General features: G+C 54.3%; 3 protein-coding genes and 4 long non-coding RNA genes across 8 annotated transcripts; 1 reads left to right on the top strand and 6 right to left on the bottom strand.

The window, feature by feature from the left end:
- Nucleotides 1-164: 164 nt before the first annotated feature.
- On the bottom strand, nt 165-5,617 carry LOC127460917 (uncharacterized). Its single transcript, XM_051767984.1, has 3 exons — nt 5,609-5,617; nt 2,715-3,147; nt 165-1,150 (listed from the first exon to the last, which is right to left on the bottom strand). Exons 1-3 carry the CDS (start codon nt 5,615-5,617, stop codon nt 651-653), a joined length of 942 nt encoding a protein of 313 aa, XP_051623944.1. The 3' UTR covers nt 165-650.
- Nucleotides 5,618-5,945: 328 nt separating this feature from the next.
- LOC127460897 (uncharacterized) lies at nt 5,946-8,259 on the top strand. The gene is made up of 4 exons (XR_007899898.1): nt 5,946-6,423; nt 6,834-7,063; nt 7,477-7,661; nt 8,073-8,259. It is a non-coding gene; the product is annotated as an uncharacterized LOC127460897 (long non-coding RNA).
- On the bottom strand, nt 6,456-10,374 carry LOC127460899 (uncharacterized). Of its 2 annotated transcripts, none has more exons than XR_007899900.1 (3): nt 10,322-10,374; nt 8,276-8,927; nt 6,456-7,036 (listed from the first exon to the last, which is right to left on the bottom strand). It is a non-coding gene; the product is annotated as an uncharacterized LOC127460899 (long non-coding RNA). The 2 variants fall into 2 exon arrangements; XR_007899901.1 differs by lacking the exon at nt 6,456-7,036 and adding an exon at nt 7,672-7,863.
- Nucleotides 10,375-10,404: 30 nt separating this feature from the next.
- Nucleotides 10,405-11,049, bottom strand: LOC127460916 (cuticle collagen 2C-like). Its single transcript, XM_051767983.1, has one exon. It carries the CDS (start codon nt 11,047-11,049, stop codon nt 10,405-10,407), a length of 645 nt encoding a protein of 214 aa, XP_051623943.1.
- Nucleotides 11,050-11,359: 310 nt separating this feature from the next.
- On the bottom strand, nt 11,360-18,221 carry LOC127460915 (uncharacterized). The gene is made up of 7 exons (XM_051767982.1): nt 17,778-18,221; nt 16,902-16,940; nt 16,071-16,170; nt 13,849-13,885; nt 13,277-13,316; nt 12,478-12,595; nt 11,360-11,995 (listed from the first exon to the last, which is right to left on the bottom strand). Exons 1-7 carry the CDS (start codon nt 18,219-18,221, stop codon nt 11,832-11,834), a joined length of 942 nt encoding a protein of 313 aa, XP_051623942.1. The 3' UTR covers nt 11,360-11,831.
- Nucleotides 18,222-19,238: 1,017 nt separating this feature from the next.
- LOC127460898 (uncharacterized) lies at nt 19,239-20,269 on the bottom strand. Its single transcript, XR_007899899.1, has 2 exons — nt 20,167-20,269; nt 19,239-19,579 (listed from the first exon to the last, which is right to left on the bottom strand). It is a non-coding gene; the product is annotated as an uncharacterized LOC127460898 (long non-coding RNA).
- A 2,048-nt stretch (nt 20,270-22,317) lies between these two features.
- On the bottom strand, nt 22,318-26,437 carry LOC127460891 (uncharacterized). Its single transcript, XR_007899890.1, has 2 exons — nt 26,195-26,437; nt 22,318-25,057 (listed from the first exon to the last, which is right to left on the bottom strand). It is a non-coding gene; the product is annotated as an uncharacterized LOC127460891 (long non-coding RNA).
- Between the last annotated feature and the right edge of the window lie 9 nt (nt 26,438-26,446).

Genomic DNA, 26,446 nt, shown 5'->3' with positions numbered 1-26,446 from the left:
AGTGTGGTCACTCCGGTCCTGGCAGCGCCATCTTTACTGTGGGCTTGGCGGACTTTCGGGCAGGGGCCGCCATCTTTAGTGTGGTCGTTACGGTCCTGGCGACGCCATCTTTACTGTGGGCTTGGCGGACTTCTGGGCCGGGTCTTGGAGGACTTCCGGTCGCTCTCTACTTCCGGTGACCGACTTTACCCAAATTAGCGTCCCTCCTCGCTAATTTCTGCGCTTTCACCCCAAGAAATCTTCACGTTATTCCCCCCACACACACCCCGGAAGAGACGGGAGACCGCGAGTCCCGCTCTGCCGCCGGAACCGGCCCTTGACTCGAGAAGGGAGCGCTGCACCGGCACGAGAGCCACTGCGCATGCGTCGCCCGTCCCTCTCCTGGGATGCCCAGGGAAAAGTAGCACAACGCACTGGGGAGGGACTGGGATGGGACTGGAGACACTTCAAGGGAGTTGGATGCACTGGGTGCAACTAGGGGCACTGGAGCGGGACTGGGGGTAGTAGGGAGGGACTGGGATGGGACTGAGGGCACTGGAGATGCTCCCAGTCCCACCCCAGTACCCCCATCCTCATCCCAGTCCCTTCCCACTTCTCTCAGTGCAAGCCAGCGCACCCATTCCTTCCCAAGTGTCTTCCTACAGTGCAACTCAGTCCTTCCCCAGTTCGCCCAGTCCCATCCCAGTCCCATCCCACTGCCCCCAGTCCCATTCCAATTCCCTCCCTGGTGATCCCAGTCCTATCCCAGTGGTGGCCCAGTGTGTCGTAGTGCCTCTCCAGTGCCTCTCAGTCCTATCCCAGTGCCTCCAGTCCCTCCCCAGAGAATCCCAGTCGCAGTCCAGTTCCCCCAAGTGCCCCCAGGGCCTCTCCAGTGCCCTCAGTTGTACTGGGAAGGGACTGGGGAGGGCCTGGGAATGACTTAGGAGGGCCTGGGATGGGACTAGGCAAACTGGGGAAGGACTGGGTTGCACTGCGAGAGCACACTTGGGAGGGCAAGGAGGTGGTGGGTTGCACTGGGGGAAGTGGGGAGAGACTGGGGGGATGAGAGAGGGGGCACTGGGGTGGGACTGGGAGCACAGGTGACACTGGGCTAGGACTGGGGGAACTGGGGAGGGAGCAGGGAGGGACTGCGAGGGGGCTGGGAAGGGACCTGGGATGGTACTGGGATGGGAATGGGATGCATGGGAGAAAGGAGCGGAATGCACTGGGGAGGGACTGGGAGCAACGGGAAAGCCACTGCAGGGACTGGCATTGGACTGGGGAAGGACTGCAAGGGGACTGTGGCAGGACTGGGGAGTGGGCCTGGGATGGGCCTGGGATGCACAGGGGAAAAGACCCGGGATGCCCTGGGGAGGGACTGAGGTCACGGGAGGGCTGGAGATGGGTCAGGGGCACTGGGGAGGGAACTGGGATGGGACTTGGATGTTCTAGGGAGGGAGTGGGATGCATTGGGGAAAAGGACTGGCATGCACTGGGAGGGACTGCGGGCAGTGGGGAGGGATGGGGATGGGACTGGGGTGGGACTGGGAGCACAGGTGACACTGGGCTAGGACTGGGAGAACTGGGGAGGGAGCAGGGAGGGACTGCGAGGGGGCTGGGAAGGGACCTGGGATGGTACTGGGATGGGCCTGGGATGCACAGGGGAAAAGACCCGGGATGCCCTGGGGAGGGACTGAGGTCACGGGAGGGCTGGGGATGGGTCAGGGGCACTGGGGAGGGAACTGGGATGGGACTTGGATGTTCTAGGGAGGGAGCGGGATGCATCGGGGAAAAGGACTGGCATGCAGTGGGAGGGACTGCGGGCAGTGGGGAGGGATGGGGATGGGACTGGGGACACTGGAGAGGGACTGGGGGCACTGGGGGGATTTGGGCTGGGAGTGGGGACACAGGGGTGGGACTGAGATTTTCGGGGGGCGGGGGGGGACTGGGAGCACTGGGATGGGAGTGAGATGCACTGGGGAGGGACTGGGCCGGGACTGAAGGCACTGGAGAGGTCCTGCGGGCACTTGGGGGAACTGGGCTGGGACTGGGATTCTCTGGAGAGGGACTGGAGGCACTGGGATAGGACTGAGGGGCAATTGGGAGGCACTAGGACACACTGCGTCACCACTGGGATGGGACTGGGATGGGACTGGGGAGGGAATTGGGATGGGACTGGGGGCAGTGGGAAGGGACTGGGTTGGGACTGGGCGAACTGGGGAAGGACTGGGTTGCACTGCAGTAGGACACTTGGGAAGGAATGGTTGTGCTGGCTTTCACTGAGAGAAGTGGGATGGGACTGGGATGAGAGTGGGGGCACTGGGATGGGACTGAGGGCACTGGAGATGCTCCCAGTCCCACCCCAGTACCCCCATCCTCATCCCAGTCCCTTCCCACTTCTCTCAGTGCAAGCCAGCGCACCCATTCCTTCCCAAGTGTCTTCCTACAGTGCAACTCAGTCCTTTCCCAGTTCGCCCAGTCCCATCCCACTGCCCCCAGTCCCATTCCAATTCCCTCCCTGGTGATCCCAGTCCTATCCCAGTGGTGGCCCAGTGTGTCGTAGTGCCTCTCCAGTGCCTCTCAGTCCTATCCCAGTGCCTCCAGTCCCTCCCCAGAGAATCCCAGTCGCAGTCCAGTTCCCCCAAGTGCCCCCAGGGCCTCTCCAGTGCCCTCAGTTGTACTGGGAAGGGACTGGGGAGGGCCTGGGAATGACTTAGGAGGGCCTGGGATGGGACTAGGCAAACTGGGGAAGGACTGGGTTGCACTGCGAGAGCACACTTGGGAGGGCAAGGAGGTGGTGGGTTGCACTGGGGGAAGTGGGGAGAGACTTGGGGGATGAGAGTGGGGGCACTGGGGTGGGACTGGGAGCACAGGTGACACTGGGCTAGGACTGGGGGAACTGGGGAGGGTGCAGGGAGGGACTGCGAGGGGGCTGGGAAGGGACCTGGGATGGTACTGGGATGGGAATGGGATGCATGGGAGAAAGGAGCGGAATGCACTGGGGAGGGACTGGGAGCAACGGGAAAGCCACTGCAGGGACTGGCATTGGACTGGGGAAGGACTGCAAGGGGACTGTGGCAGGACTGGGGAGTGGGCCTGGGATGGGCCTGGGATGCACAGGGGAAAAGACCCGGGATGCCCTGGGGAGGGACTGAGGTCACGGGAGGGCTGGAGATGGGTCAGGGGCACTGGGGAGGGAACTGGGATGGGACTTGGATGTTCTAGGGAGGGAGTGGGATGCATTGGGGAAAAGGACTGGCATGCACTGGGAGGGACTGCGGGCAGTGGGGAGGGATGGGGATGGGACTGGGGTGGGACTGGGAGCACAGGTGACACTGGGCTAGGACTGGGAGAACTGGGGAGGGAGCAGGGAGGGACTGCGAGGGGGCTGGGAAGGGACCTGGGATGGTACTGGGATGGGCCTGGGATGCACAGGGGAAAAGACCCGGGATGCCCTGGGGAGGGACTGAGGTCACGGGAGGGCTGGGGATGGGTCAGGGGCACTGGGGAGGGAACTGGGATGGGACTTGGATGTTCTAGGGAGGGAGCGGGATGCATCGGGGAAAAGGACTGGCATGCAGTGGGAGGGACTGCGGGCAGTGGGGAGGGATGGGGATGGGACTGGGGACACTGGAGAGGGACTGGGGGCACTGGGGGGATTTGGGCTGGGAGTGGGGACACAGGGGTGGGACTGAGATTTTCGGGGGGCGGGGGGGGACTGGGAGCACTGGGATGGGAGTGAGATGCACTGGGGAGGGACTGGGCCGGGACTGAAGGCACTGGAGAGGTCCTGCGGGCACTTGGGGGAACTGGGCTGGGACTGGGATTCTCTGGAGAGGGACTGGAGGCACTGGGATAGGACTGAGGGGCAATTGGGAGGCACTAGGACACACTGCGTCACCACTGGGATGGGACTGGGATGGGACTGGGGAGGGAATTGGGATGGGACTGGGGGCAGTGGGAAGGGACTGGGTTGGGACTGGGCGAACTGGGGAAGGACTGGGTTGCACTGCAGTAGGACACTTGGGAAGGAATGGTTGTGCTGGCTTTCACTGAGAGAAGTGGGATGGGACTGGGATGAGAGTGGGGGCACTGGGATGGGACTGAGGGCACTGGAGATGCTCCCAGTCCCACCCCAGTACCCCCATCCTCATCCCAGTCCCTTCCCACTTCTCTCAGTGCAAGCCAGCGCACCCATTCCTTCCCAAGTGTCTTCCTACAGTGCAACTCAGTCCTTTCCCAGTTCGCCCAGTCCCATCCCACTGCCCCCAGTCCCATTCCAATTCCCTCCCTGGTGATCCCAGTCCTATCCCAGTGGTGGCCCAGTGTGTCGTAGTGCCTCTCCAGTGCCTCTCAGTCCTATCCCAGTGCCTCCAGTCCCTCCCCAGAGAATCCCAGTCGCAGTCCAGTTCCCCCAAGTGCCCCCAGGGCCTCTCCAGTGCCCTCAGTTGTACTGGGAAGGGACTGGGGAGGGCCTGGGAATGACTTAGGAGGGCCTGGGATGGGACTAGGCAAACTGGGGAAGGACTGGGTTGCACTGCGAGAGCACACTTGGGAGGGCAAGGAGGTGGTGGGTTGCACTGGGGGAAGTGGGGAGAGACTTGGGGGATGAGAGTGGGGGCACTGGGGTGGGACTGGGAGCACAGGTGACACTGGGCTAGGACTGGGGGAACTGGGGAGGGTGCAGGGAGGGACTGCGAGGGGGCTGGGAAGGGACCTGGGATGGTACTGGGATGGGAATGGGATGCATGGGAGAAAGGAGCGGAATGCACTGGGGAGGGACTGGGAGCAACGGGAAAGCCACTGCAGGGACTGGCATTGGACTGGGGAGGGACTGCAAGGGGACTGTGGCAGGACTGGGGAGTGGGCCTGGGATGGGCCTGGGATGCACAGGGGAAAAGACCCGGGATGCCCTGGGGAGGGACTGAGGTCACGGGAGGGCTGGGGATGGGTCAGGGGCACTGGGGAGGGAACTGGGATGGGACTTGGATGGGACTGAGAGTACTGGGATGGGGCGCAGATGTACTGGGAAGGGACTGGGATTTGATTCGAAGCACTGGGGAGGGACTAGGAATCATTTAGGAGGGACTGGGATGGGACTGGGGAGGGACTGGGGGCACTGATGATGTCTCTTGACTGTGCTTGGGAAGGACTAGTAGCACTGGGATGCAGTGGGGAAGGACTGGAGGCACTTGGATGGGACTGAGAGAACTAGGATGGCACTGAGGGTAGTGGGGACGTACCAGGGGCACTGGGTTGGGACTGGGCTGCACTGGGGGCACTTGGGAGCAAGTTGGATCAATGGGGAGGCAACTGGGATGGGACTGAAGGCACTGGGGAGGTACTGCAATGTGGTTGAGGCAACTTGGGAAGGACTGGGAGCACTGGGGAGTTTTTGGAGGGAACTGCGCAGGGAGCTTGGTTGGACTGAGGGCACTAGGGATGGACTGGGAGGGACTGGAGTGCAGTGGGAGCAATTGGGAAGGAGTGGAGGCACTGGCGAAGGAATAGGGAGGGGACTGACTGCACTGGGATGGGGTTTGGGGCACTTGGGAGAAACTGGGAGGGACTCAGGAGGGACTGGGGACAGTGGGAAGAGACTGGAAAGGTGAAATTGAAACAGACTCACCTGAGTCATGGTCTAAGAAGTCCTGCTACAGCTCCTGAGCCCGAACAACAGCCGAGGGGCCTCAGCCCAAACTCTGGCCCCTCCTCCCCCTCATTGTTAACACCTGGGCCTTCTCCATAGAACAGCTGATTCTACCCAGTACTCCCAGTTCCCTCCAATGGCTTGCAATAGAATTACTAGACTCCCCAGAGTGCACAAAAATAAAATCCCAATCTCACACTAATTTCTACTCAAAACCAACAGTCCCTGACCAAAACATCCAGTCCATATTCTAGCCCCCAACTCTATCCCAGCCCCTTAGTGATTTCAGCTCGAGACCCACAAGCTTTATTGCACTGCCAGCTCTGCTCTCTCACTAACAGCTCTGCATCTTGCCAGCGCCGCCACAGGAAGCTGCTCCAGGTTCTCACTGCAGGATCTTCATCTCAGCTCTAGCTCTGAGACTTTCCAGCTCCAACCTCACACTCCCAATCCCAGTCCCCCAATTACTCCTCCATCCCCACAAACCCCAGCCCAATTCAAAACTCACAAACCCAGCACTAGACTAATTTCAGCTCTCCTCACCCAGTCCATGTTCCTGCCCATCAATCACTAGTCCACAGCCGCACAGGTTTTTAAGCAACGGTGCAAGTCCCTATCTGAACTCCACACAACTCTCCCAGCTCCAGAGATGCAATCCTAGCACTATACTGACTTCAGACCCAGCCTCCCAGTCCGCATTCCCAATTTACAATCCCAATTCCAACCACACAGGAATTTCAGCGACGGTGCCACAGGCCCTATCTCACAGTGATTGCTCTGATTACTACCCAAGTGTTACTGTCCCCAGCCCAGAGCCCATCCCTACCCCAGCCCCTCAGTGATTTCAGCTCGAGACCCACAAGCTTTATTGCACTGCCAGCTCTGCTCTCTCAGCAGTAGCTCTGCATTTTGCCAGCGCCGCCACGGGAAGCTCCTCCAGGTTCTCACTGCAGGATCTCCATCTTGGATCCAGCTCTGCCACTTTCCTGCCCCACCCTCACACTCCCAATCCCAGTCCCCCAGGTGCTCCTCCAGCCCCAAAATTCCTATCCCAATTCCAAAATCACAAGCCCAGCACTAGACTGATTTCAGCTCTACCCGCCCAGTCCACATTCCCAATTTACAATCCCATTTCCAGCTGCATAGAGATTTCAGCGACGGTGCCACAGGCCCTATCTCCGCCCCACACTGATTCCTGCCCAAGTGTTACAGTCCCAAGCCCAGACCCTGTCCCTACCCCAGCCCCTCAGTGATTTCAGCTCGAGACCCACAAGCTTTATTGCACTGCCAGCTCTGCTCTCTCAGCAGTAGCTCTGCATCTTGCCAGCGCCGCCACGGGAAGCTGCTCCAGGTTCTCACTGCAGGATCTTCATCTTGCCTCCAGCTCTGCCACTTTCCAGCTCCAACCTCACACTCCCAGTCCCAGTCCTCCAGGTGCTCCTCCAACCCCAAAATTCCTATCCCAATACCAAAGACACAAGCCCAGCACTAGACTGATTTCAGCTCTCCCACCCAATCCACATTCCCGCCCATCAATCCCTATATCAGACACACAGCCATTGCAGGGACGGTGCCACAGGCCCTATCTCACAGTGATTGCTCTGATTACTGCCCAAGTGTTACTGTCCCCAGCCCAGAACCCATCCCTATCCCAGCCCCTCAGTGATTTCAGCTCGAGACCCACAAGCTTTATTGCACTGCCAGCCCTGCTCTCTCAGCAGTAGCTCTGCATCTTGCCAGCGCCGCCACGGGAAGCTGCTCCACGTTCTCACTGCAGGATCTTCATCTCAGCTCCAGCTCTGTGACTTTCCAGCTCCCACCTCACACTCCCAGTCCCAGTCCCCCAGGTGTTCCTCCAGCCCCAAAATTCCTATCCCAATACCAAAGACACAAGCCCAGCACTAGACTGACTTCAGCTCTACCCACCCAATCCACATTCCCGCCCATCAATCCCTATATCAGACACACAGCCATTGCAGGGACGGTGCCACAGGCCCTATCTCACAGTGATTGCTCTGATTACTGCCCAAGTGTTACTGTCCCCAGCCCAGAACCCATCCCTATCCCAGCCCCTCAGTGATTTCAGCTCGAGACCCACAAGCTTTATTGCACTGCCAGCTCTGCTCTCTCAGCAGTAGCTCTGCATCTTGCCAGCGCCGCCACGGGAAGCTGCTCCACGTTCTCACTGCAGGATCTTCAGCTTGGCTCCAGCTCTGCCACTTTCCAGCCCCACCCTCACATGCTAGTCCCAGTCCCCCAGGTGCTCCTCCAGCCCCAAAATTCCTATCCCAATTCCAAAGACACAAGCCCAGCACTAGTCTGACTTCAGCTCTACCCACCCAATCCACGTTCCTGCCCATCAATCCCGATGCCACAGCCACACAGGGATTTCAGCGACGGTGCCACAGGCCCTATCTCCACCTTACACTGATTCCTGACCAAGTGTTACAGTCCCAAGCCCAAACCCTGTCCCTACCCCAGTCCCTCAGTGATTTCAGCTCGAGACCCACAAGCTTTATTGCACTGCCAGCTCTGCTCTCTCAGCAGTAGCTCTGCATCTTGCCAGCACCGCCACGGGAAGCTGCTCCACGTTCTCACTGCAGGATCTTCAGCTTGGCTCCAGCTCTGTGACTTTCTGCTTCGAACTTCACATTCCCAATCCCAGTCCCCCAGGTACTCCTCCAGCCCCACTAACCCCATCCCAACTCCCAAGTCCAGATCCCTGCCCTAGGCTGATTTCAGCTCTTCCCCCTCAGTCCATGTTCCCGCTCATCAATCCCTATTCCACAGACACACAGATGTTTCAGCGACGGTGCCAGTCCCTGTCTCAATGCTACAGTGATTTCTGCTGCAGTGCCACAGTCCCTTTCCGTGCACCACTCTCCCTATCCCATACCCAGACCCACAACCTTTATTTCTCTGCCAGCTCTGCTGTCAGCTCCCGGTAAAGCTGCTGCACGTTCCAATCCTAGCAGCTTTCTTTAGGTAAAGGTCTGAGTTTTCCACCCCAGCTCTCAAGCCCACATTCCAGGCCAGGCCTGACTATTTGTATCCCAGCTCCATCCCTGCAGTACTTATGCCAGGTCCATGCTCCCTAAGCCAGCCCCACTCTTGTTCTGCCCACAGTCCTACCGTCTTTATGTCTCCACCAGCTCTGCTGCCTGAGCTCCAGGTCCTCAGCTTTCTGCTGCCTCTGCCTCAGCTTTCTGCTGCCTCTGCCTCAGCTTTCTGCTGCCTCTGCCTCAGCTTTCTGCTGCCTCTGCCTAAATCTGCTCCTGGGTATCTCTGCAGCCCGGGGCTGTTGACAAGATCACAAATCAGTCTTTGTCGTTCACTTAAATATCTCTAGGAACTGTCCCACCCATCCCAACGGGAACAGCAACAAAACAATAGAATAAACAATCAAGTAATCAAAGATGAAAATAAAAGTAAAATAAAATTATAATAGAATGAAACATCTTTTATTACTTTTCTTTGTAACAATACTTTCAATACCAGCCCCACTGAGAGGTTGCATCCTAGTCCTTCTGTTTCGGAGGAGCACCCCTGAGCATGGGCTGCTCTCCCACTGAGCACCGACCAAAGCTGGCCAGCACAGCTGCCCGGGACACCGCCTGCCCAACGCCCTGCCTCGGCAGTTGTGGGGGACCGACCCCGGCTCCCCCTGGATCGGCAGCCGAGGGGGTGCTGCCCTATGGCTCCCCACCGCTCCCTGGAGCGGCAGCCGCGAGGGTCCCAGCCCTGCTCACCGCCGCTCCTCGGCCCAGCGGCCGCGCCGATCCCGGGCCGCTCCCGGGCCGCTCCCGCCGCTCCAGCGCCGCCCCAGCCCCGCCGCCGAACTGCCCTCCGGGCCCCCCGCCCACGCCGTTTATAGCCCGCGGCCCGCACAGCCCCGCCCCCCTCGTGCCAGCCCAGCCAATCCCAGCGTCCGGCAGCGTCCGGCTCCGCCAATCCCCGCCTGCCCGTTCCCGCCCTGCCCGTCCCCAAGAACCCCGCTGTCCCCTCAGGCCCGCTCCCAGGGGCTGCTCCGCTCCCGCCCGCTGCCCGCCTCCCTCCCCTTCTCCCGGGAGAACTCCGGGACGGGACGGGACCGCGGACCTCCCACCCGCCCTTTCAACAGCGCCTGCGGGCACCGCGGCAGCGCAGGCGCGGCTCCGCCGGATCCCGAAGCAGAGGCGCCGAGAGCGGCGCCTGAGGGGAACGCGGGGGCCGAAGTGGAGAGGGGGGGGCTCCGCGCCGCGGCTGGGCGGGCAGAGCTTGCTCGACCGCGGCCCCATTGAAAGGGCCGTCGCCGCTCCCGCCCCCTCCCCGCCTCCCGGAAGAACTCCCAGACGGGACGTGAGCGCGGAGCTGTGCCACCCGCCCTCCCTGGTCCCAACAGGGCCTGTCGGGGGCTGCGGCAGCGCAGGCGCGGCTCCGGAAGCAAAGGCGCCGGCACCTACAGCGCCTGAGGGGAACGTGGGGAAGGGGGGCGGCGCCGCGACGCGGCTGAGCGGGCACAGCTTACGGGACCGCGGCCCCATTGAAAGGGCGGGCTACGACTGGACGGAGCGGAGAAAAGCGGGCTGGGAGTGGCGGGCCGAGATCGGACCTGCACGTCGGGAGCCACAACCTCCCGGAGAGAGCGGCCCCTGTGCCCAAGACAGGCCACGTGCCTGGAGCGGCAGCCGCGAGAGCCCCGCCCCAGCTCACCGCCGATCTCGCCCCGGCTCCCGCAGCTCCAGCGCCGCTTCCACCTCCGCCGCCGAACTGCCCTCCCCGCGCCCCCTCCCCCGCTATTTATAGACCGCGGCCCGCATAGCCCCGCCCCCCCGTGCCAGCCCCGCCAATCCCCGCCCGCCCGTTCCCGAGAACGCCGCTGGCCCCGCAGGCCCCGCTCCCGGAGCCCCTCCCGCCCGCTGCCCGCCTCCCTCCCCTTCTCCTGGGAGAGCTCCCAGACGGGACGTGACCGCGGAGCTCCCACCGCCCTTCCGTGGTCCCAGCAGCGCCTGAGGGGAACGGGGGGACGGTGTCGCGCGGAGGGGCCGCGCCGCGGCTGAGCGGGCAGAGCTTGCGGTACCGCGGCCGGATTGAAAAGGCGGGTTGTGATTGGACGGCGCCGAGAAAGGCGGGCCGGGATTGGCGGGCCAGACGCTGCCTCGGGCCCGGATTGGCGGGGCTTGGAGCCCGCGGGGCCGCGGCCGCGAGTGGCGGGAGGTGCTCGGGTGGTCGGGAGGAGGGACTAGGGCCGTGTCGGAGGGGCCCTTCCCGCGGCTCCGTGGCCGCCCCGGGTCCCGCCCCCGGGACCCCGTCCCCTGCCCCGCCCCTTGGTCGGGCTGCACCCCCGGGGGCCCGGCCCCAAGGCCCCTGCAGAGCCCCTCGGGGAGCCCCCCACCGGCACACGGGGCGGTTCCGGGTCTCGAAGGCGGACGGTGCGGCATGGGGGACCGGGGAGCAGCGGCGACGTGGTGGGCCGGGAGTCGGCGGCGGGGAGCGGGGAGGACGCAGAGCGGCAGTGCGCCTCTGACCGCCTCTCCTCACGCAGCAGTTCTGCTTCTACGGGGACTTAGACTGCCCCGACTGGGTGCTGGCTGAGATCAGCTCCCTGGCCGAAATCTTTTAAGTGCCCACCCCCATCCCCTTGCCCGCCCCAGGCCCGCTGCCCACCCTCCTTCTCCTGCGCATTCCCTGCTGCTGCTGAAGTTCAGTACTTGTTCTACTTGTGTTTCTGAAAAAAAGTTAGAATCAGGATAGCCAAAGCAACATAGAAAGTCTATTCCATCTTCAACTACATTACAGGGCAAAGGAAATAAGTGATCCTACCCATCAGTGGAACAGGGAAAGAATGAAGATTAAGTCTGTGAGCTATAGAAGAGAAAAATCACACTGTAACAACTTAGAAGATTGCTCCAAGACCACAGTCACAGGAAAAGGGAAGAGAGCCAGGGGCAGAAACTGTAAGGCCAAAAAGATGATGGACACATCTGTGCATCAATCAGGTTCAGAGGTCACTGCATGCCCCAAGCCTAACGAGTTCTCTGGTTTATGTGTGTTATACACCTATTAATTACTTGAATAGCAAATTTACAATTGAACTTTCACAAAGGTTACAGAGTGATATCCCTGCACTGACCATTGCAGCTGAGCTTCTGCTACACATTCTGACACGTCAGGTGACTGAATGTTTGCTTGTTTTCTAGGCTCTCCTTACAGTCCATCCAGGTCATGACATATAGAGGGGATTTCTTGAGAGGCAGCTTTTAGACCTCATTCCCTTACCTTCATGGTCAATGCCATCAGCGTCACTCTCCCTCTCTTCTTGCTCTTCATTGAGAGTTCCTCGTGTTAGTATTAGCTCAGAGGGACCCATTGCAGAAGCATCAGGTCCTTGAAGGGAACAGAAACGGCTGTACACAAACCAGCTTGCTAAAGGTGAGGGAGCGTGTGCACTGACAACTTCTGTCTGCACAGAAACCCAGCAATGAACACCTGCTCTAAGGGGACAGAAAGCTGCTTGTGGATCCCAGACACAGGACAGACTCCATCAGCACCTACTCGCCTCATCTAAGGAACAGTGCAGCCAACAGCAGAGCTTTCTCATATTCTGATCTGACTGTTTCGCCTTTTCTAAAGTATTTCATTATTTCTAGTAGGTCCACTGCTTTAGCTACACAGCGGGGTTTCTTCCAAACCTGTGACTGACACAGAAGAGCTGAGTGTGACCAATCCCACAGGAACTAAAGCCCCACTCCTCTAACATGGAGCTGCTTTCACACTTCTGCTGTGAGGACAAAGAAGCACTGTACTACTTCACAAGGCAAACTCTTCAGAAAACTTCTGCAGTAACCTTTATCTTCCTGGGGAGGTACCTGCCAGTGTGCTGCCCTGCACACACACGCTGCCCATGTCCTTCCACAAGTGTTCCAGCTGCTCTCTCTTTTGTTTATTTTGAGCTTTCTCCCGTAGATAAAGATTTACATGTGGATTCTGAGAACATTTAAAACATCAGGAGAAGAGAAACCTCACCCAAACCCAGCAGCCTGTCCCCCAGTCAGAGAGCAGAAGTCACTGTGCAGGTCTTGCATTTCAACTAAGGTTACACAGAACTTCTGACTAAGCATGGAAAGCAACCTCCAGTCAGGTGGGATTCTAGGACGTTTTCAGCAGTGCCGGGAAGCCAAACTCTGTGTAGCTGTGCCTGCAGAGAACTGTCCTTTGGACAGCCAGAACTCAAGGTGAGCAGAGCTACTGATTTTGGCACAGCAATTCAGTCTTTCTTACTAAATCAAACTAGTACTCTTCACTGGTGCAGGAAGATACAGGGATAGTCTCAACAAATCCCTTTGGAAATTTATTTTTAAGAACTCTCTATCCATCCAAATGGAAGACACAATCTTATTTCCCAATCATTTTCACACAATTAGCTCAAATATTAGCACTAAACCAGTGAGCAACATCTGTTTTACAAAATCTTTAGTTTTGTAAAGATATGCTCCACCACATCTAGGAAAAAAAAGGCAAATGGTGGACTCCTTCAGGACAGGAGTTTTCCCACAGTGAGTACGACTAGTAAATGAAATGTTAGACCCTCTCAACATAAAGGCAATTGTGTGCATAAAAGTGTCCCAAGATACACTGTTCAGGTGTAAAACAGCTAAAACCACTTACCAGTGTTTTTCTCAGGCGCTCGTATTCTGGACGATACTCTCTGAAAAGGTGAACAAAGGGAGTGCATTCAGTCTGAAAAACACATGATTTGTATTGCATAAGGATCATCCTGGAGGCTTCTTTTTACTCAAAAAAAAAGTTTTCTCTAGGCTTTCATGTTTGAGAGACATTTCAGAAAGACTAACAGTACTTTTTTCCCCAGATTTGGATTCTGAAACCAATGGATGCAAAATCAATGAACATACTTCATTAAAACAGCAACAATTCAAAACTTGGTATGGAATTACAAAAAAAAAATTACTTCACAGGCTTGCTGGCACAGATAGCTTTTACTTTTTCACGGAACAGCACAAAAATTCATCTCTGAATAGTTCCTTTTTACTGCTGCTTTTTATGCTGATACTGGACACCCTAAGCTACCTTGGCTATGGCAACTGTACACTCCTTCAAATCAAAGGAGCAGACTCATGAATCAGGACCTTCAGGAAGTGGTCACTGGGTCGCGGACCAGAAGTTATCCCCTTACCTCTCCTATTCATCTACAGCTTTAGAAAGCTGGGTAAAAAACTCACCCAGTCCTGTGCCAAACACTGCAGAAACACCAACCACCTGGAAAAGAAAACACACCAGAACTAGAGAGTAACTGAGCCAGATTTTTAATACAGAAAAAAAACAAAATAAAAACAAACAAACAAACAATCCCCCACAACGACAACAAAAAAATCAACACCACCGAAAAACTCAACAACAAATAACTACTAATCTAAACCTAACAATACCCATCTAATCAGCACAGTGGCCTAAGAGTGGGCAGTAACACTTCTGCTTCTGTCCAGCCCGCTTTCAAACTCTTCCTCCACTTGCTGTTCATGTTTGTTACTTCTGCTTTTTGGTTGTCGGTGATTTTCTGTTTGGTGAGTTGTTGGGGTATTTTGGGGGGTGTTTCTTTGGGGAAGGAGGTTTGTTTGGTATTTTTTAACACTGTAGGGCAATTCAAAAGAAAGGTCAAGTCTTTCTGCTGTTTACTTGTTTATTGTTAATAACCCAAGTTCTCATTCTGCATCTAGGGTTGTAAGTGGTTAGCAAGTATCAGTGTACTAGAATTAAAGTGCAAAAGAGACAACAAGAACTGACCTTTTGGCTCTGAAATAGTCTAATACTTTTTATTTAGCCAAAGCACATTTAAAAGGTCCCCAGAACAGCAAGAGAGGGAGAATTTAATCAGTTGCTATGACAATACATTCAAAATGCACATCTACTTTCTAATTTCAACTTGTCTCTCATTACACTTCTGGCCATTTGTTCTGCTTGTATTAAATCAATTCTCTAAAAATACCTTGAATTAAGACTATTACCAGCCAGAATCCTACATCCTCTAATGAAAATTCTCCCTCTTTTTCATAGGCAAGACAGTCTCAACTACTGACTTCCAAATGGAAGACCTTTCCCAACACAGCCTTGCATTTGATCATTAATACAGTAAATATGCAGACAGCTCTCCAAAAGATTTTAAGCATTAAGGCCAGGCACTGTGCCAATATATATAAATATTTATACTTTCCCTGCACTTCAGTACAAGCTGCCTTTTACTCCGTAATCCTCTTCATATGACCTGCTCTCCATCCAGTGCTCCAACAGTCCTGACAGGCAGATAAATATGACCTGATCAGCAAATAAGGAACAGGAAGTATGTTAGTTCTGTATATGGGACCACTACAATCCCTTTTGAAATTCTGTATATTGTTCCACATAGGACAGTTACAATATTTTTGTTTTGGCTCTGTTATCATTATCTACATGAATGGAATCATTTCGTTCCTGTAATATCCACACAGCCGAGAAGGCTTGCTTTTTCTTTAGTAAAAGCTGATGACAAACAATCAGCTAAAACCTTCAGACTATGGGATCATTAACAGCCTCCAATGGATAGTGTTGTCAGAGAAACAATTAATTTGTCCTCTCAAAACCTGGTTGAGTGGAATAACAATCTTCTTCTTGCACAAGCAAATATAAAGGGTTTTTTTTGTTCATTTATTTGTTTTTGAGATTCTTTCCCTTCTTCCTATGTAGTACATTGCCCAACTGTACTTGACACTTTCGGAACAAGGAAAATTACCTCAGGTGGGAAATGCTGCAGCAAAGAACACTGCCTCTTACCAGCCTATCTTAGCTTTCATCTTGTGATTAATCACAGTTCAATATTAAATTATTCAGGCTGCCATTCAGTGTGACAAGCTGCAGTGTAACAAGCTACAGTGTGACCTCAACACAGGTCATCAACAGATTACAGTTCAAACGGGCAGTGCAAAGCCCCTTTACAGAAGGACAGAATGGTGGGGGTTGGACAATACCTCTGGAGATCATCTAGTCCAATCTCTGCTGCTCAAAAAGAGGGATTAGGTGGAATAGGTTGCTCACGACTTTGCCTGAGCAAAAGTGTTTTAAGCATCTCCGGGGATGGAGACTCCACAATTTCTCTGGACCAGTCCAGACGAGGACTTCTTAAGTTATTGTTTTCAGTGGGAAGGTAGGGACAGAAACAAGCGATCCCAAAACTTCAAACCCATCCCCACAGCGGTCCAGAGCAGCTCGAGGCAAGGCTCCTGCCTTCCCAGGGCCGGGCTCTTCTCTCTGTGGGGCACCCACCAGCCGGGCGCTGCCCTGCCCGGCGGCCCCGAGCGCTTCAAGTGCCGGCCCGGCCAACGCCTCGCTCTGCGCAGGTGCCGCTTCCAAAAGCACTCCCAAAAAGACACAGCAATCAAAGCAGAGGGACTACACTCCCAGCTTTTCTTACCTGCAGGCACACAGCACAGCACGTTGGACATAAAAGCCACGGGGTTAGTCCTGCCAGAGGCATCCGGCACACCCACGGCGACCAAAGGGAAAGAGGGAGCCTGGGAACACGGAGTAAAAGGCACTTTAATTAGGACTACACTGAGCCATAGCCAGGTCATTCCCACAGACAGCTGCACCGTCCAGTCACACAAAAAGCACTGACCTACCAGGGCCTCAGTTAGGATGGCTCCTGACGCTGACCAGCTGAACACCTCTGTTTGCCCCGGGGGGTCAAGAATAACATCCCTGGGAAGAAGTCACCCCCAACAACACAAAGGGAAAATTAGTGAAGCACGGGGTCCTCTTCTGACTAGATTGCCACCAGCATTCCATAGCAAATGCCACGACTATTCTGTAACAGAGGAGAAAACTCTGTTCTCCCAAACAAACAGCGAGGAGATTTATGGGCACGCCTGAAAATTTCCTGTGAGGAACTTTTTGTAACTAAGGAGCAGGTGCTATCTTGAGTTGAAGGCATCAATTTGACAGACACTTAGGACAGCAAACTCTTCAGCAGAGCAATTAACTGCTGCCTATTTGAACAGCAGGGGAGAGAAAATGACAGTCGAAGGGAAGACAAGAAAAGCAGAACTGGAATCAGCAGACTTTTCTTCCATCTCTCCCGAGAAAGTCTAGTTTGTCTGTTCTAATAATTCTATGCCCTTTTCTACATGAAACTTACACCAAGGCTGAAAAAACAACTAGAAAACACGGAGAGAAGCTTTTTAGACTTTCACGTGATTTTCCCAAACCGATGCCAGAAAAGCAGAACTCGGTAGAATGTACTCACCTCGAGGCCTTTGGTCTTTTTTTCCATAAGCTTCGTCACCTGATTGAAAAAGCAGAGTAGACTCGGTATTTAGGCTCACAACAGGAAAACCTCCCCTTCGTTTCCTAAAAGAAACTACATTAATCTGCACAGCTGCAGGCGCGTCTCCAGATGTTAAAGCCTTTCAGCTTTTCGGAGGGTGAGAATGCCCTGCTAAGGAAGGCTGAAAAATGCTCGGAGCCTGCACAGGTCAAAGAGCCCCTTGATTTTGTCTGTGTTCCAGTCCCGGGCTAAAGAAAGGGCAGAAGAAGCGCAGTTGTTCCTTGCCTCTTCCCTAAGAGGTTTGGCCAGGTGCTGGGCCAGCCCGGGCACTCCGGGGGAAGGCCGGCAGTGCCCAAGCAGCGCCGCTTTGCCAGGGGCGTCGCTTGCAAGAGCGCCGCCGAGCGCCGGGCCCTGCCTCACAGTCGCCGCCTGGCGGACACGGCCGGGAGCGGCACTGCAGCCGCGCGCGGCGCTGCAGCCGCGCGCCCCCCCCCCTTGGCGAGACCCGCGGCGCCTTTCGCGCGTACGGGCCTTTCTTCCCTAAAACCTGCCCTTGCCTAGGAAAAGCTGAGCAATTCACAGAGTTGCTGTTTCCAGCCCAGCTTCCCAAAGGATTTCTCTCTCCCGGCAGCGCAGACAGGGTCCGCGAGGCAGCGCAGACCCTCCCCGCGGGGGGGTGTGGTGCGTGTGCAATGCCAGGGCACATCCGAACCCTCCCCTGCGGCGGCACGCAGGTGCAAGTTTCTCCGCAGAGGCGAGCAACTTGCCTGTCGCTTCCCCGGCCTGCAGTCCCCGATGGCCGCGGGAGAGGCAGAAGAGCGGCCGCGCCACCCCCCTCCGACGCGCCCAGCTTACCCCGGGGCCGATCTCCGTCGGATCTGCCGCCGTGGGTCGCTTCCGGGGGGGGGAAGGCGGCGGCGCAGCCCCGATAGCATCTCCAGGGCACGGCGGGAGCGGGAGCGGGAGCGGGAGCGGGGGCGGGAGCGGAGCGGAGCGGAGCGGGGCGAGCGGGCGGCGCGGCGCGGCGTGGCGTGGGCGCGTGGGGTCCTGAGACGGGGACTGCCCGCGCCAGTGCCTGCCGCCGCCCACGAACCTGCCGCCCGCGCCCGGCGCCGCCGAGCGCCCCGCCCTGTCCCCACAGCGGGAAGCGGCGCGGCGAGACGGCGCTGCGGGCGCGGGGCGGGGGTCCCGGTGGCGGCGGAGGACAGGCAACAGGATAAACGCCTCTCTGAGGCGAGGGGGCCTCTCGCCGCCATCTTTAGTGTGGCCTGGGCTAAGTTCCGGTTCTGGCGGCGCCATCATGAGTGTGGCGTCGGGGCGAACTTCCGGACCGGGGACGCCATCTTTAGTGTGGTCGTTACGGTCCTGGCGGCGCCATCTTTACTGTGGGCTTGGCGGACTTCCGGGCCGGGGCTTGGAGGACTTCCCGTCGCTCTCTACTTCCGGTGACCCAGTTTACCCAAATTAGCGTCCCTCCTCGCTAATTTCTGCGCTTTCACTCCAAGAAATCTTCACGTTATTCCCCCCACACACACCCCGGGAGAGACGGGAGACCGTGAATCCCGCCCTGCCGCCGGAACCGGCCCTTAACTCGAGTAGGGAGCGCTGCACCGGCACGAGAGCCACTGCGCATGCGTCGCCGGTCCCTCTCCTGCCTGCCCTTACTTACCACGTGATCGTCGGCGTCTTGTCAACGACTGCGCATGCGCCGGCGTCCCTACCTTGGCTTCCCCGCACCCGGTCGCCCGGCTTCGCTTTCTTACTGCGGCTCCCCCTTCACTTTTTCGGCTCCCTGGGGTTCCCCCACCCACATTTTGGGGTCCCCTTCTCGCATTTTAGGGGTGATGACCCCGCAATTTACGGTTCGGGGGGGGGGGAGAGGAGAGAAAATGGGGTGCCCAAGAAGGGGTTTCTTTTTTTTTTTTTCTCTTTTATGTCATTTTCATTTTATTTCCTTTTTAGTTTTTTTGCCTTTTTTTTTTTATTATTTTCTTTTGTATTTTATATTTCCTTTTTTATTTCGGTTATTTTTTATTCTCTTTATTTTTCATTTTCTCTCCCAGTGCTCCTTAGGAACACCCAGAGCTCCCCAACAACCCCCAGTAACACCCAGTGCTCCTCAACAACCCCCAGTAACACCCAGTGCTCCCCAAAAATTGACCCAAAACCGACCCAAATCACCCCAAAAGCTGACCCAAAACTGACCCCCAAAAACTGACCCAAATCATCCCAAAAGCTGACCCAAAACTGACCCAGATCACCCCAAAAAATGACCCCAAACTGACCCCAAAAACTGACCCAAATCATCCCCAAAACTGACCCAAAACTCTGCATTTATTTGGCATCATTTCCTCTCATAAACAACATCTGCGATTTAGTTGATTGCTAAAGCCATCATTTTAAAATCATCCCAGGAATCCAAAGGGACTGGAAAACACACAGAAATCATTCCTGCACCCACCAAATCATTAGGAATTGGAACCCGATTCCCTCATCTCTCTCCTTGTTCTTCTTGGCTGGAAAACCTGATGATCCCCACTGGCTATTTTTAGGCTGCTTTTCTTCCACAGCTCCTTTCCTCCCGGCTGAAACCTCCTGGCATATTCAGGGCTTATCTGGAGGGAAGCCCCTCTGAAGTATTTCCTCTCGTGGCAATTCTGTGGGATGAAGAAGTAAAAAAAGCACGTCAAGAGCTTAAGGATCCTAAAACAACTAAGAAACTTAAAAAAAAAAAAAAAAAAAAAAAAAAAAAAAAAAAAAAAAAAAAAAAAAAAAAAAAAAAAGGAGGAAACAGGCCAATATTATGGCAAGTTGTGCCCTTCCTCCAGTGCTGACAAAATCATACACAGCACCAAGTAAGGCTCAAAGGGGGCTTGTCCCAGTCAAAGTGACTCACTACAAGATAAGCATGGGGAAAAATATGGCAAAAGCACAGACACCAGGACATTCTGGTGCCGGCGCGAGCCCGCGGCGCTTCGCTCTGGGCTCTGGGGTTCTTTTGGGCTGGTTTTGGGTGCGGTTTTGGGGCACTGCGCACACCCTCCCCTGGACACAGCCCCGCCCCAGCCCCCTGCACTCCCCGCACCCCTTGCTCAGCTCCGCGGGGTTTTGTGCCCCCTCTGAAGGTAGCAAATGTCTGCAAAGCGAGTCGGGAAGCCACTCCCTTTTCTGCCCAGCACCGCAGTGGTCGAAAAGGAAACCAGAAAAACAGGAAAAAAAAAAAAAGAAAAAAAAAAAATCGCACCATGCCAACTCCCAGCTCCTCCCGCTAAGCCCAGGCAGACCCCGTCCGCCGCCAGGCCCCGAGAGCTGCAGCCCCCGGGCCCCGCCGCGGCTTCCCCGCCCTCACCCGGCCCCTCCCGCCCGTCCCGCCCCGCAGCGCCGCTCCCGCTGCCGCCCTCGAACACAAGGAACGAACCCCGTGCCCCCAGCACAGGCCGGTCCCTCCCCGGCAGCCTCGGCAGCGCCGGGAGCGGCCGCAGCCCCCAAGGACGGGCGGGGCCGGGCGGGGCGGGGGCGGGTCCCGCGGCTGCGACCCCGCGGGGAAGGGACCCCCGGGCCGGCCCCGTCCGGCCCCGCCGCTGGCCCTGCTCGGCCACCGCCCCTCCCGTCGCCCACAGTTTCAACATTATTAAGCCAAGATTTAATCCCAGGCACCACAAGATCCCAACTGCGGGGGATTTCCATGGACTTGTTATTTTCTCTTTTCAATGACCGGGTTGCCAAAGTCAGGGAAAAACAATCGGCATTCCCTAAACACCATCACTTCCATATCCACCTGCGATCAGGGGCCGACGGGCAGCAGCCTGGCCCGGACGGGTCGCAGGGATGGTGTGAAGGCCATCGTTCCGCTTCAGTGGAGCACCTGCGCGTGCGCGCCCTTCTTTGCAGTACCGCTTTCAGTCACCAGGTGTCACCCGCGAGTCACCGCGCACACGCACTACCCGAGTTCGCCGCCAGGCGGCAGCAGCGGTTCCCGCCCCAGCGGGGGGGGCAGCGAGAGGGGACCGGAAAAACCTCCCAACACACAGAGAGCCCTTTCTGTTGCCACCAGAGCGGTCACATTTTGTCACATTTTTGAGCCCTCTGTGGTTTAATTTAGATATACAAAAGTTATATTTGTATTTTCAAGCCCTATATGTCTATATTTAGAATTTCTTATATTCTAGGATCCTGCATATAATAGAATATATACAGGGCTTTATTTTGAAATCAATTTATATGTAAATTAATATTATTTTTCAATATATAGCAGAAGAGCAACAAGGCTGGTGAAGGGGCTTGAACACAAGTCCTACGAGGAGAGGTTGAGGGATCTGGGGTTGTTTAGCCTGGAAAAGAGGAGGCTCAGGGGAGAACTCATCACCCTCTGCAACTCCTTGTAAGGAGATTGTAGCCAGGTGGGGGTTGGTCTCTTCTCCCAGGCACCTATCGGTAAGACAAGAGGGCATCATCTTAAGCTCTGCCAGGGGAGGTTTAGGTTAGATATAGGAAGAAATTCTTTACAGAGAGGGTAATCTGGCATTGAAATGGGCTGCCCAGGGAAGTGGTGGATTCTCCGTCCCTGGAAGTTTTTAAGATGAGACTGGATGTGGCACTTAGTGCCATGGTCTAGTAACTGCAGTGGTGTTAGATCAAGGGTTGGACTTGATGATCTCAGAGGTCTTTTCCGACTTTGCTGGTTCTATGATTCTATGAAAAAGAGAAATGTTACAGTTTTTAGTACATTTAACACACATCCACCTCCCATAAATTTTCAGGCCCTTTGGTGCTGTAATCTCCCTTTTTTGGGAGGACCCCCACACAACCCTCCTCATCCCCCACTCACCTGCTCCTCCACCGCATCCTCACTCTCCCAGAGGCATTGGGATCCCTCTAATGACCTCATCACCCCCCCAGACTCCCCTACATCCCCCTTTTTACTCACCCCCAAAGGTGGAAAAGAAGAGAGGGAGGGTGGGTACAAGATCGGGGTCACAAGACAGAGGGAGAAGAGGAGACAAGAAGAGGAGAGGAGAAAAGGGGTGGAAAAAAGAGGGGAGAGGGGAGAAGGTGTGGAGAGTGTCGAGAGCACAAGGGAGGGAACGGGGAAGGGATAAGAGCAGAAGGGGAGAGAAACCAGGGAAAGGGCAGACAAAGGGCTGGAAAGGGGAAGGGGGGGAAAGGGGAGAGAAAAGGGAACGGAGGGGGAGAATAGAGAGGAAGAGGGGAAAAAAGGTGAGTCAAGAGATGAGAGCAGGGCATGCAAGGGGCAAAGGGGACTCGTGAGGGGGGACCCTCGCAGGGGTATATACAGTTCGCCATCATTTGAGTGGGAGAATTTAGAGGAGACAGCGACAGGTTGGAGGGCAACTCACAGCACTCTGCCAGGTATGAAGTCAGACTCAGGGCCAGGTTTTGATTTCCATATGGTTTAATAAGTTAACAGATTCAGCCGTTACACAGCAATAGACTTCTTCAAGATTTACAAAGGTACAAGATCTTCATTTAGTCATAAGTAGTTTTATTCTCCTCTCTTAAATAGCTATGCAGTTCCAATTCTTTTCCCGCAAACAATCTGGGGTTAAAATAATCCACCCAGAGAGAAGGCATCAAAGTACAAAAGAGAACACACAAGGAGGGGCACTAATTCAAATTCTGTGTGGGTATTTGGTTCAGTACCTTACAAGCAAGGAAAGGTGGTGTGGAATAATCATGCCTGTAAGAAGGAGCTGCAATATCTCTAGTACACAAAGAGCTTTACCAGAAGTTTGACCACCAGCGGGATTGTTACTCTACCATGAGACTCACCATGACCTTGCAGTGGGGGAGGTCGGATGGAGAGAACAATGCAAAAGACCAAAACAACAAAACCAGCAGCCTCCCAACATTCAAGAGTCTCCCCAGATACCCAGAAATTACCTCTCTGTAGGTTTAGCAAACAATGAGCCAAGAGAAGCTGTTGCGAGAAGGAAATTGCACTGCCAGAGACAAAAAAACCATAAAAACATTTTTAAGATTAAACTTTGCCATGTGCCCAGTTCTAGTCTAGAAACAGCACATGCCCATGTTGTTCTCTCATGGTTTGGAGAAGTTCTCGTTATGTTCCCCTCCACTGGACCGGTTCTCCACCTGAAAAGTCTTCCCTTGCTCTTCCCCACTTCAGCCAATCTACCTAAAAACCCACCCTCAACTACGTAAACAACACAAGGGTGCTTGCAGGAGCAGGAGTTGGACTCGCTCAGGTCTGTGCAAGAAATGGATACAAATGGCTCTCCTGACCCACCACTTGGTGCTGTCATCCCCAGCCCCTTTGGAGCATTCCCAGTACAGGTGTTTGCAGAGCGTGCTCTAATTATAACCATAAACCCTAACGCTAAACCAAAACCGTAACTTTAAACTGTAACTTTACCGTTAACCATAAACCCTAACCCCGAACCCTAAACCTCAACCTGAACCCGAACCCTAAACTCGAACCCTAAACCCTAACCCTACCCCTAACCCTAACCCCTAACCTTAACCCAAACCCTAAACCCTAACCCAAACCCTAACCCAAACCCTAACCCTGACCCTGACCCAAACCCTAAACTCTAAACACTGACCCAAACCCTAAACTCTAAACACTAACCCAAACCCTAACCCCTAATCCCTAACCCCAACTCCTAACCCTAACCCCAACCACTAACCCTAACCCCTAACGCTAATGCTAATTGGGTGTTGTGATTGGCAATTTTAGCCTGCTGTTGTCATGGCAATTGGCAATTAGGGTTTTCAAGTGCTTTGTGATTTGTTATTGTAGTGTTGTGTTTTCATGGCAATTGGCAATTAGGGTTTTTCTTTTAGATGTGGAACAGTTATGTTGCTTAAAACAGTGGAAATGTGATAGAAAGTAATCTTTGACAGTGGGTAGGTATAAATATAGTGTCCGGTCTCTTGAAGATATCACAGATAGCACTAAAACCCGCATTCTGGGCACTCTTAATTGTCAAGTAAAATAATGGATACAGTGTGGAAACCATACCAAAAAGCAAGTTTAAAAATGCAGAACTGTCTACAAAAACAGTATAACGAATGGCCCAGGTTTATTGTTGACAGAATGGTACAAGATATAATTGGTGGAATTCTGTCTGAAAGGAAATTCCTGCCACTTCTCCAGGACTGTACAACAGCCTGTCCTGACTGTAGGTAACCAGCGGCCGGGTGGGATCAGCACTTGGGGTACGGCTGTACACCCCTTGGTCATCCACAAGATGCGCATGAGTGATGGCACCTTCGGATCTTCTCTGGATCCAGTCTAATACTGGACACTGAAAGGATCCAGGATACTGGCAAGAGATATGTGAAATGTGCCTAGTTCTATGTAAACTTCTCAATCACTTTGCTGTAATACAGGATTTCATCATTAAGTGTCAATTTGTGAAGGCAGCTGCACTCAGCATGGATTTCTTAAGAACTGCCTGGGCTATTGTTAATTGTAGTGTGGGTGGTATTTTTGTCTTGTTAAAGGAAATGCAGATTATCTTCTAATTATCCCAGCTACCACTGACACAAGCTATAAATTCGTGGATTAAAACTACAGATAGTAATTTCAGAATTCCCTGTGGTGCTTCTAGTACTGTCTCTGGTGTCTGGTGGCTCTGTGTCTCAGTGCAGGTATAGACGAGGGCCCGAATAACTGTATTTTGGGGAAAAAATATTTAGAGAATACATGGAGACATATAGTAGACTTGGAAAATTATGCAGTCAAATAAAGACAAGCTGAAGATACTAACAGAATTTTGGCAAATAAAGAAATCAAGATAGTATTTGAAGCAGCTTGTTTTTCATATTTGTAGATGTGGAAAATCAGACGTAAGAACTGTTCTTCCAAGTTACCTTGGTACCAGATTTAGGTATTTGTACATTTCACAGTCATAGAATCTGGACGAGGTCTTGTATCAGATGTCAGCATTTTTAAATCTTCACCACCAGCATGGCACCTCAGCAGCACATCAAGAATCCTCAGAGGGTCTCTGCAGCTCCTGTTTTCACACAACGTGTGCCTGCCTGGCACATGAGTAACTTCTCCACCCAGTTAGCACACAGACTCACTTTGCATCCCTCTGCTACTTCGCCAGGAGGGTCTGCCTCTTTCAGTTTCCTCTGACTTCATTTTCCTTGAATAAAATGAATGCAATAATATTTGCACAGTTAATAAAATAAAGTTATCATGACCATCAAATATATTTAATAATATAACTATTTACAAACTATTTCATAATATGCATAGGAGGTACGTGATTCCTGTAGGTGCTGTATAGCTTAGTTCATTAACAAATGTTAGTTGAGTTTTGGAGCAATAAGCACTATATTAATGCAAAATATTGATTATCAAATATCTATTCAAGGACTAATTTTAAAATTGTGTACTAGAATCTTGTGCTTCATAATTAACAACTTTTGTTGCATTTTTGAAAGCCTTTTGTAATAAGTACAACATTTCCTTTTTCAGGTTGTCTGAGTCTGTAAAGCTTATTTTAGAGCTTAGAACTTTTTCAGATGACTTGTTCTGTAGAACAAGTGTCAGATCAAGCAAGGACATGAACTTACACAAGGGAGGGGCAAAGGGGAATCAAGGCTGCGCATCAGCAGAGCAGATCCTGGACTAATTCCTGAGCACACTGGGTCAATGGGGAATGTTTTAAGGAGCAAGTCAGTTTCCCGGACACTGATGTCTGATGTCATTTTAGATGTGATGTAGTAGGTTATGTCCTATTTCATACCTGCCAGCCCTGTGTCTTGGATACCTAAGGGCACCTGCACTGACACTGAACAGCTCCACAGCTGGGAAGGGTCAGAGCTGGAGGGCAGCTACAGTTAGAACTCCATTAAAGGGCTAAAAAGCGCATGGCAAATTACACTCCTGATCTCCCCTTCCACAGCTCTTTTCTCCCAGAGATGGTAGCAGGGCACAGCCGGTTCGGAGTAGGGGGGTGAGGCTGGGCCGGGCAAGGCACCGGACGGTAAGGCCGGCGTGGGTTTCATGGGAGACCAGCGGGGCTGGGGGTGGTTCTGTGATCAGATACGCCTTCCGGAAACGCCTTTCCCTCTCCTTTCGGGGGGGAGAAACTAATTATGGGAAGAAACTAAGAAATAAAGGCGGAAAAGGGCTCTGAGCATGGCATGGGCTTGTTTGATTAAGCCTGTGACTACAGGTGGTTGTCTGTTGCCCCCCGACGAAGATTTGGGGGTGCACAGTACACAGAATAAGGCACAGCAGCACTTCAGAGCGATGATTAAAAACGCAGTCGTACAAAAGTCACCGTCGAGGACCGCAGAGCCACCCGGAGCAGAACCCGAACCGAGCGGAGCCGAGCGGAGCGGAGCCGAGCCGAGCCGAGCCGAGCCGAGTGCCGCCGACCTGAGCGGCGCCGAGTATAGCCGAACCCGACCGGAACGGAGCCGAGTGGAGCCGAACCCGAGACGAGCCAGGCCGAACGCAGCCGATCCTAACCCGAGTGGAGCCGAGCGCAGCCGAAACGGAGCGCAGGCCCCGCCCCCGCCCC

This window comes from Manacus candei, unplaced genomic scaffold, assembly GCF_025592945.1.
Source record: "Manacus candei isolate 608988 ecotype Guabito, Panama unplaced genomic scaffold, ASM2559294v1 h1tg000090l, whole genome shotgun sequence".
Taxonomy (NCBI): Eukaryota; Metazoa; Chordata; class Aves; order Passeriformes; family Pipridae; genus Manacus; species Manacus candei.
Note: the sequence above shows the minus strand (reverse complement) of the source record. Positions and strands in the feature narration are given on the sequence as shown.

Excerpts from the sequence above, each read along its gene's own strand:
- LOC127460917 (XM_051767984.1), bottom strand. Across the intron at positions 1,151-2,714 it reads GTCCTTCCCCAGTTTGCCTA|GTCCCTTCCCAGCCCCCTCG; the intron begins GTCCCATCCCAG and ends GTACCATCCCAG.
- LOC127460915 (XM_051767982.1), bottom strand. The coding sequence starts at position 18,221 with ATGGCGCCGCCAGAACCGGAACTTAGCCCAGGCCACACTAAAGATGGC. Across the intron at positions 13,886-16,070 it reads GCTGTGCTGTGTGCCTGCAG|GTGGTTGGTGTTTCTGCAGT; the intron begins GTAAGAAAAGCT and ends TTTCTTTTCCAG. Across the intron at positions 11,996-12,477 it reads GCAGGGCAGCACACTGGCAG|GACCTGATGCTTCTGCAATG; the intron begins GTACCTCCCCAG and ends GTTCCCTTCAAG.
- LOC127460916 (XM_051767983.1), bottom strand. The coding sequence starts at position 11,049 with ATGCCGCACCGTCCGCCTTCGAGACCCGGAACCGCCCCGTGTGCCGGT.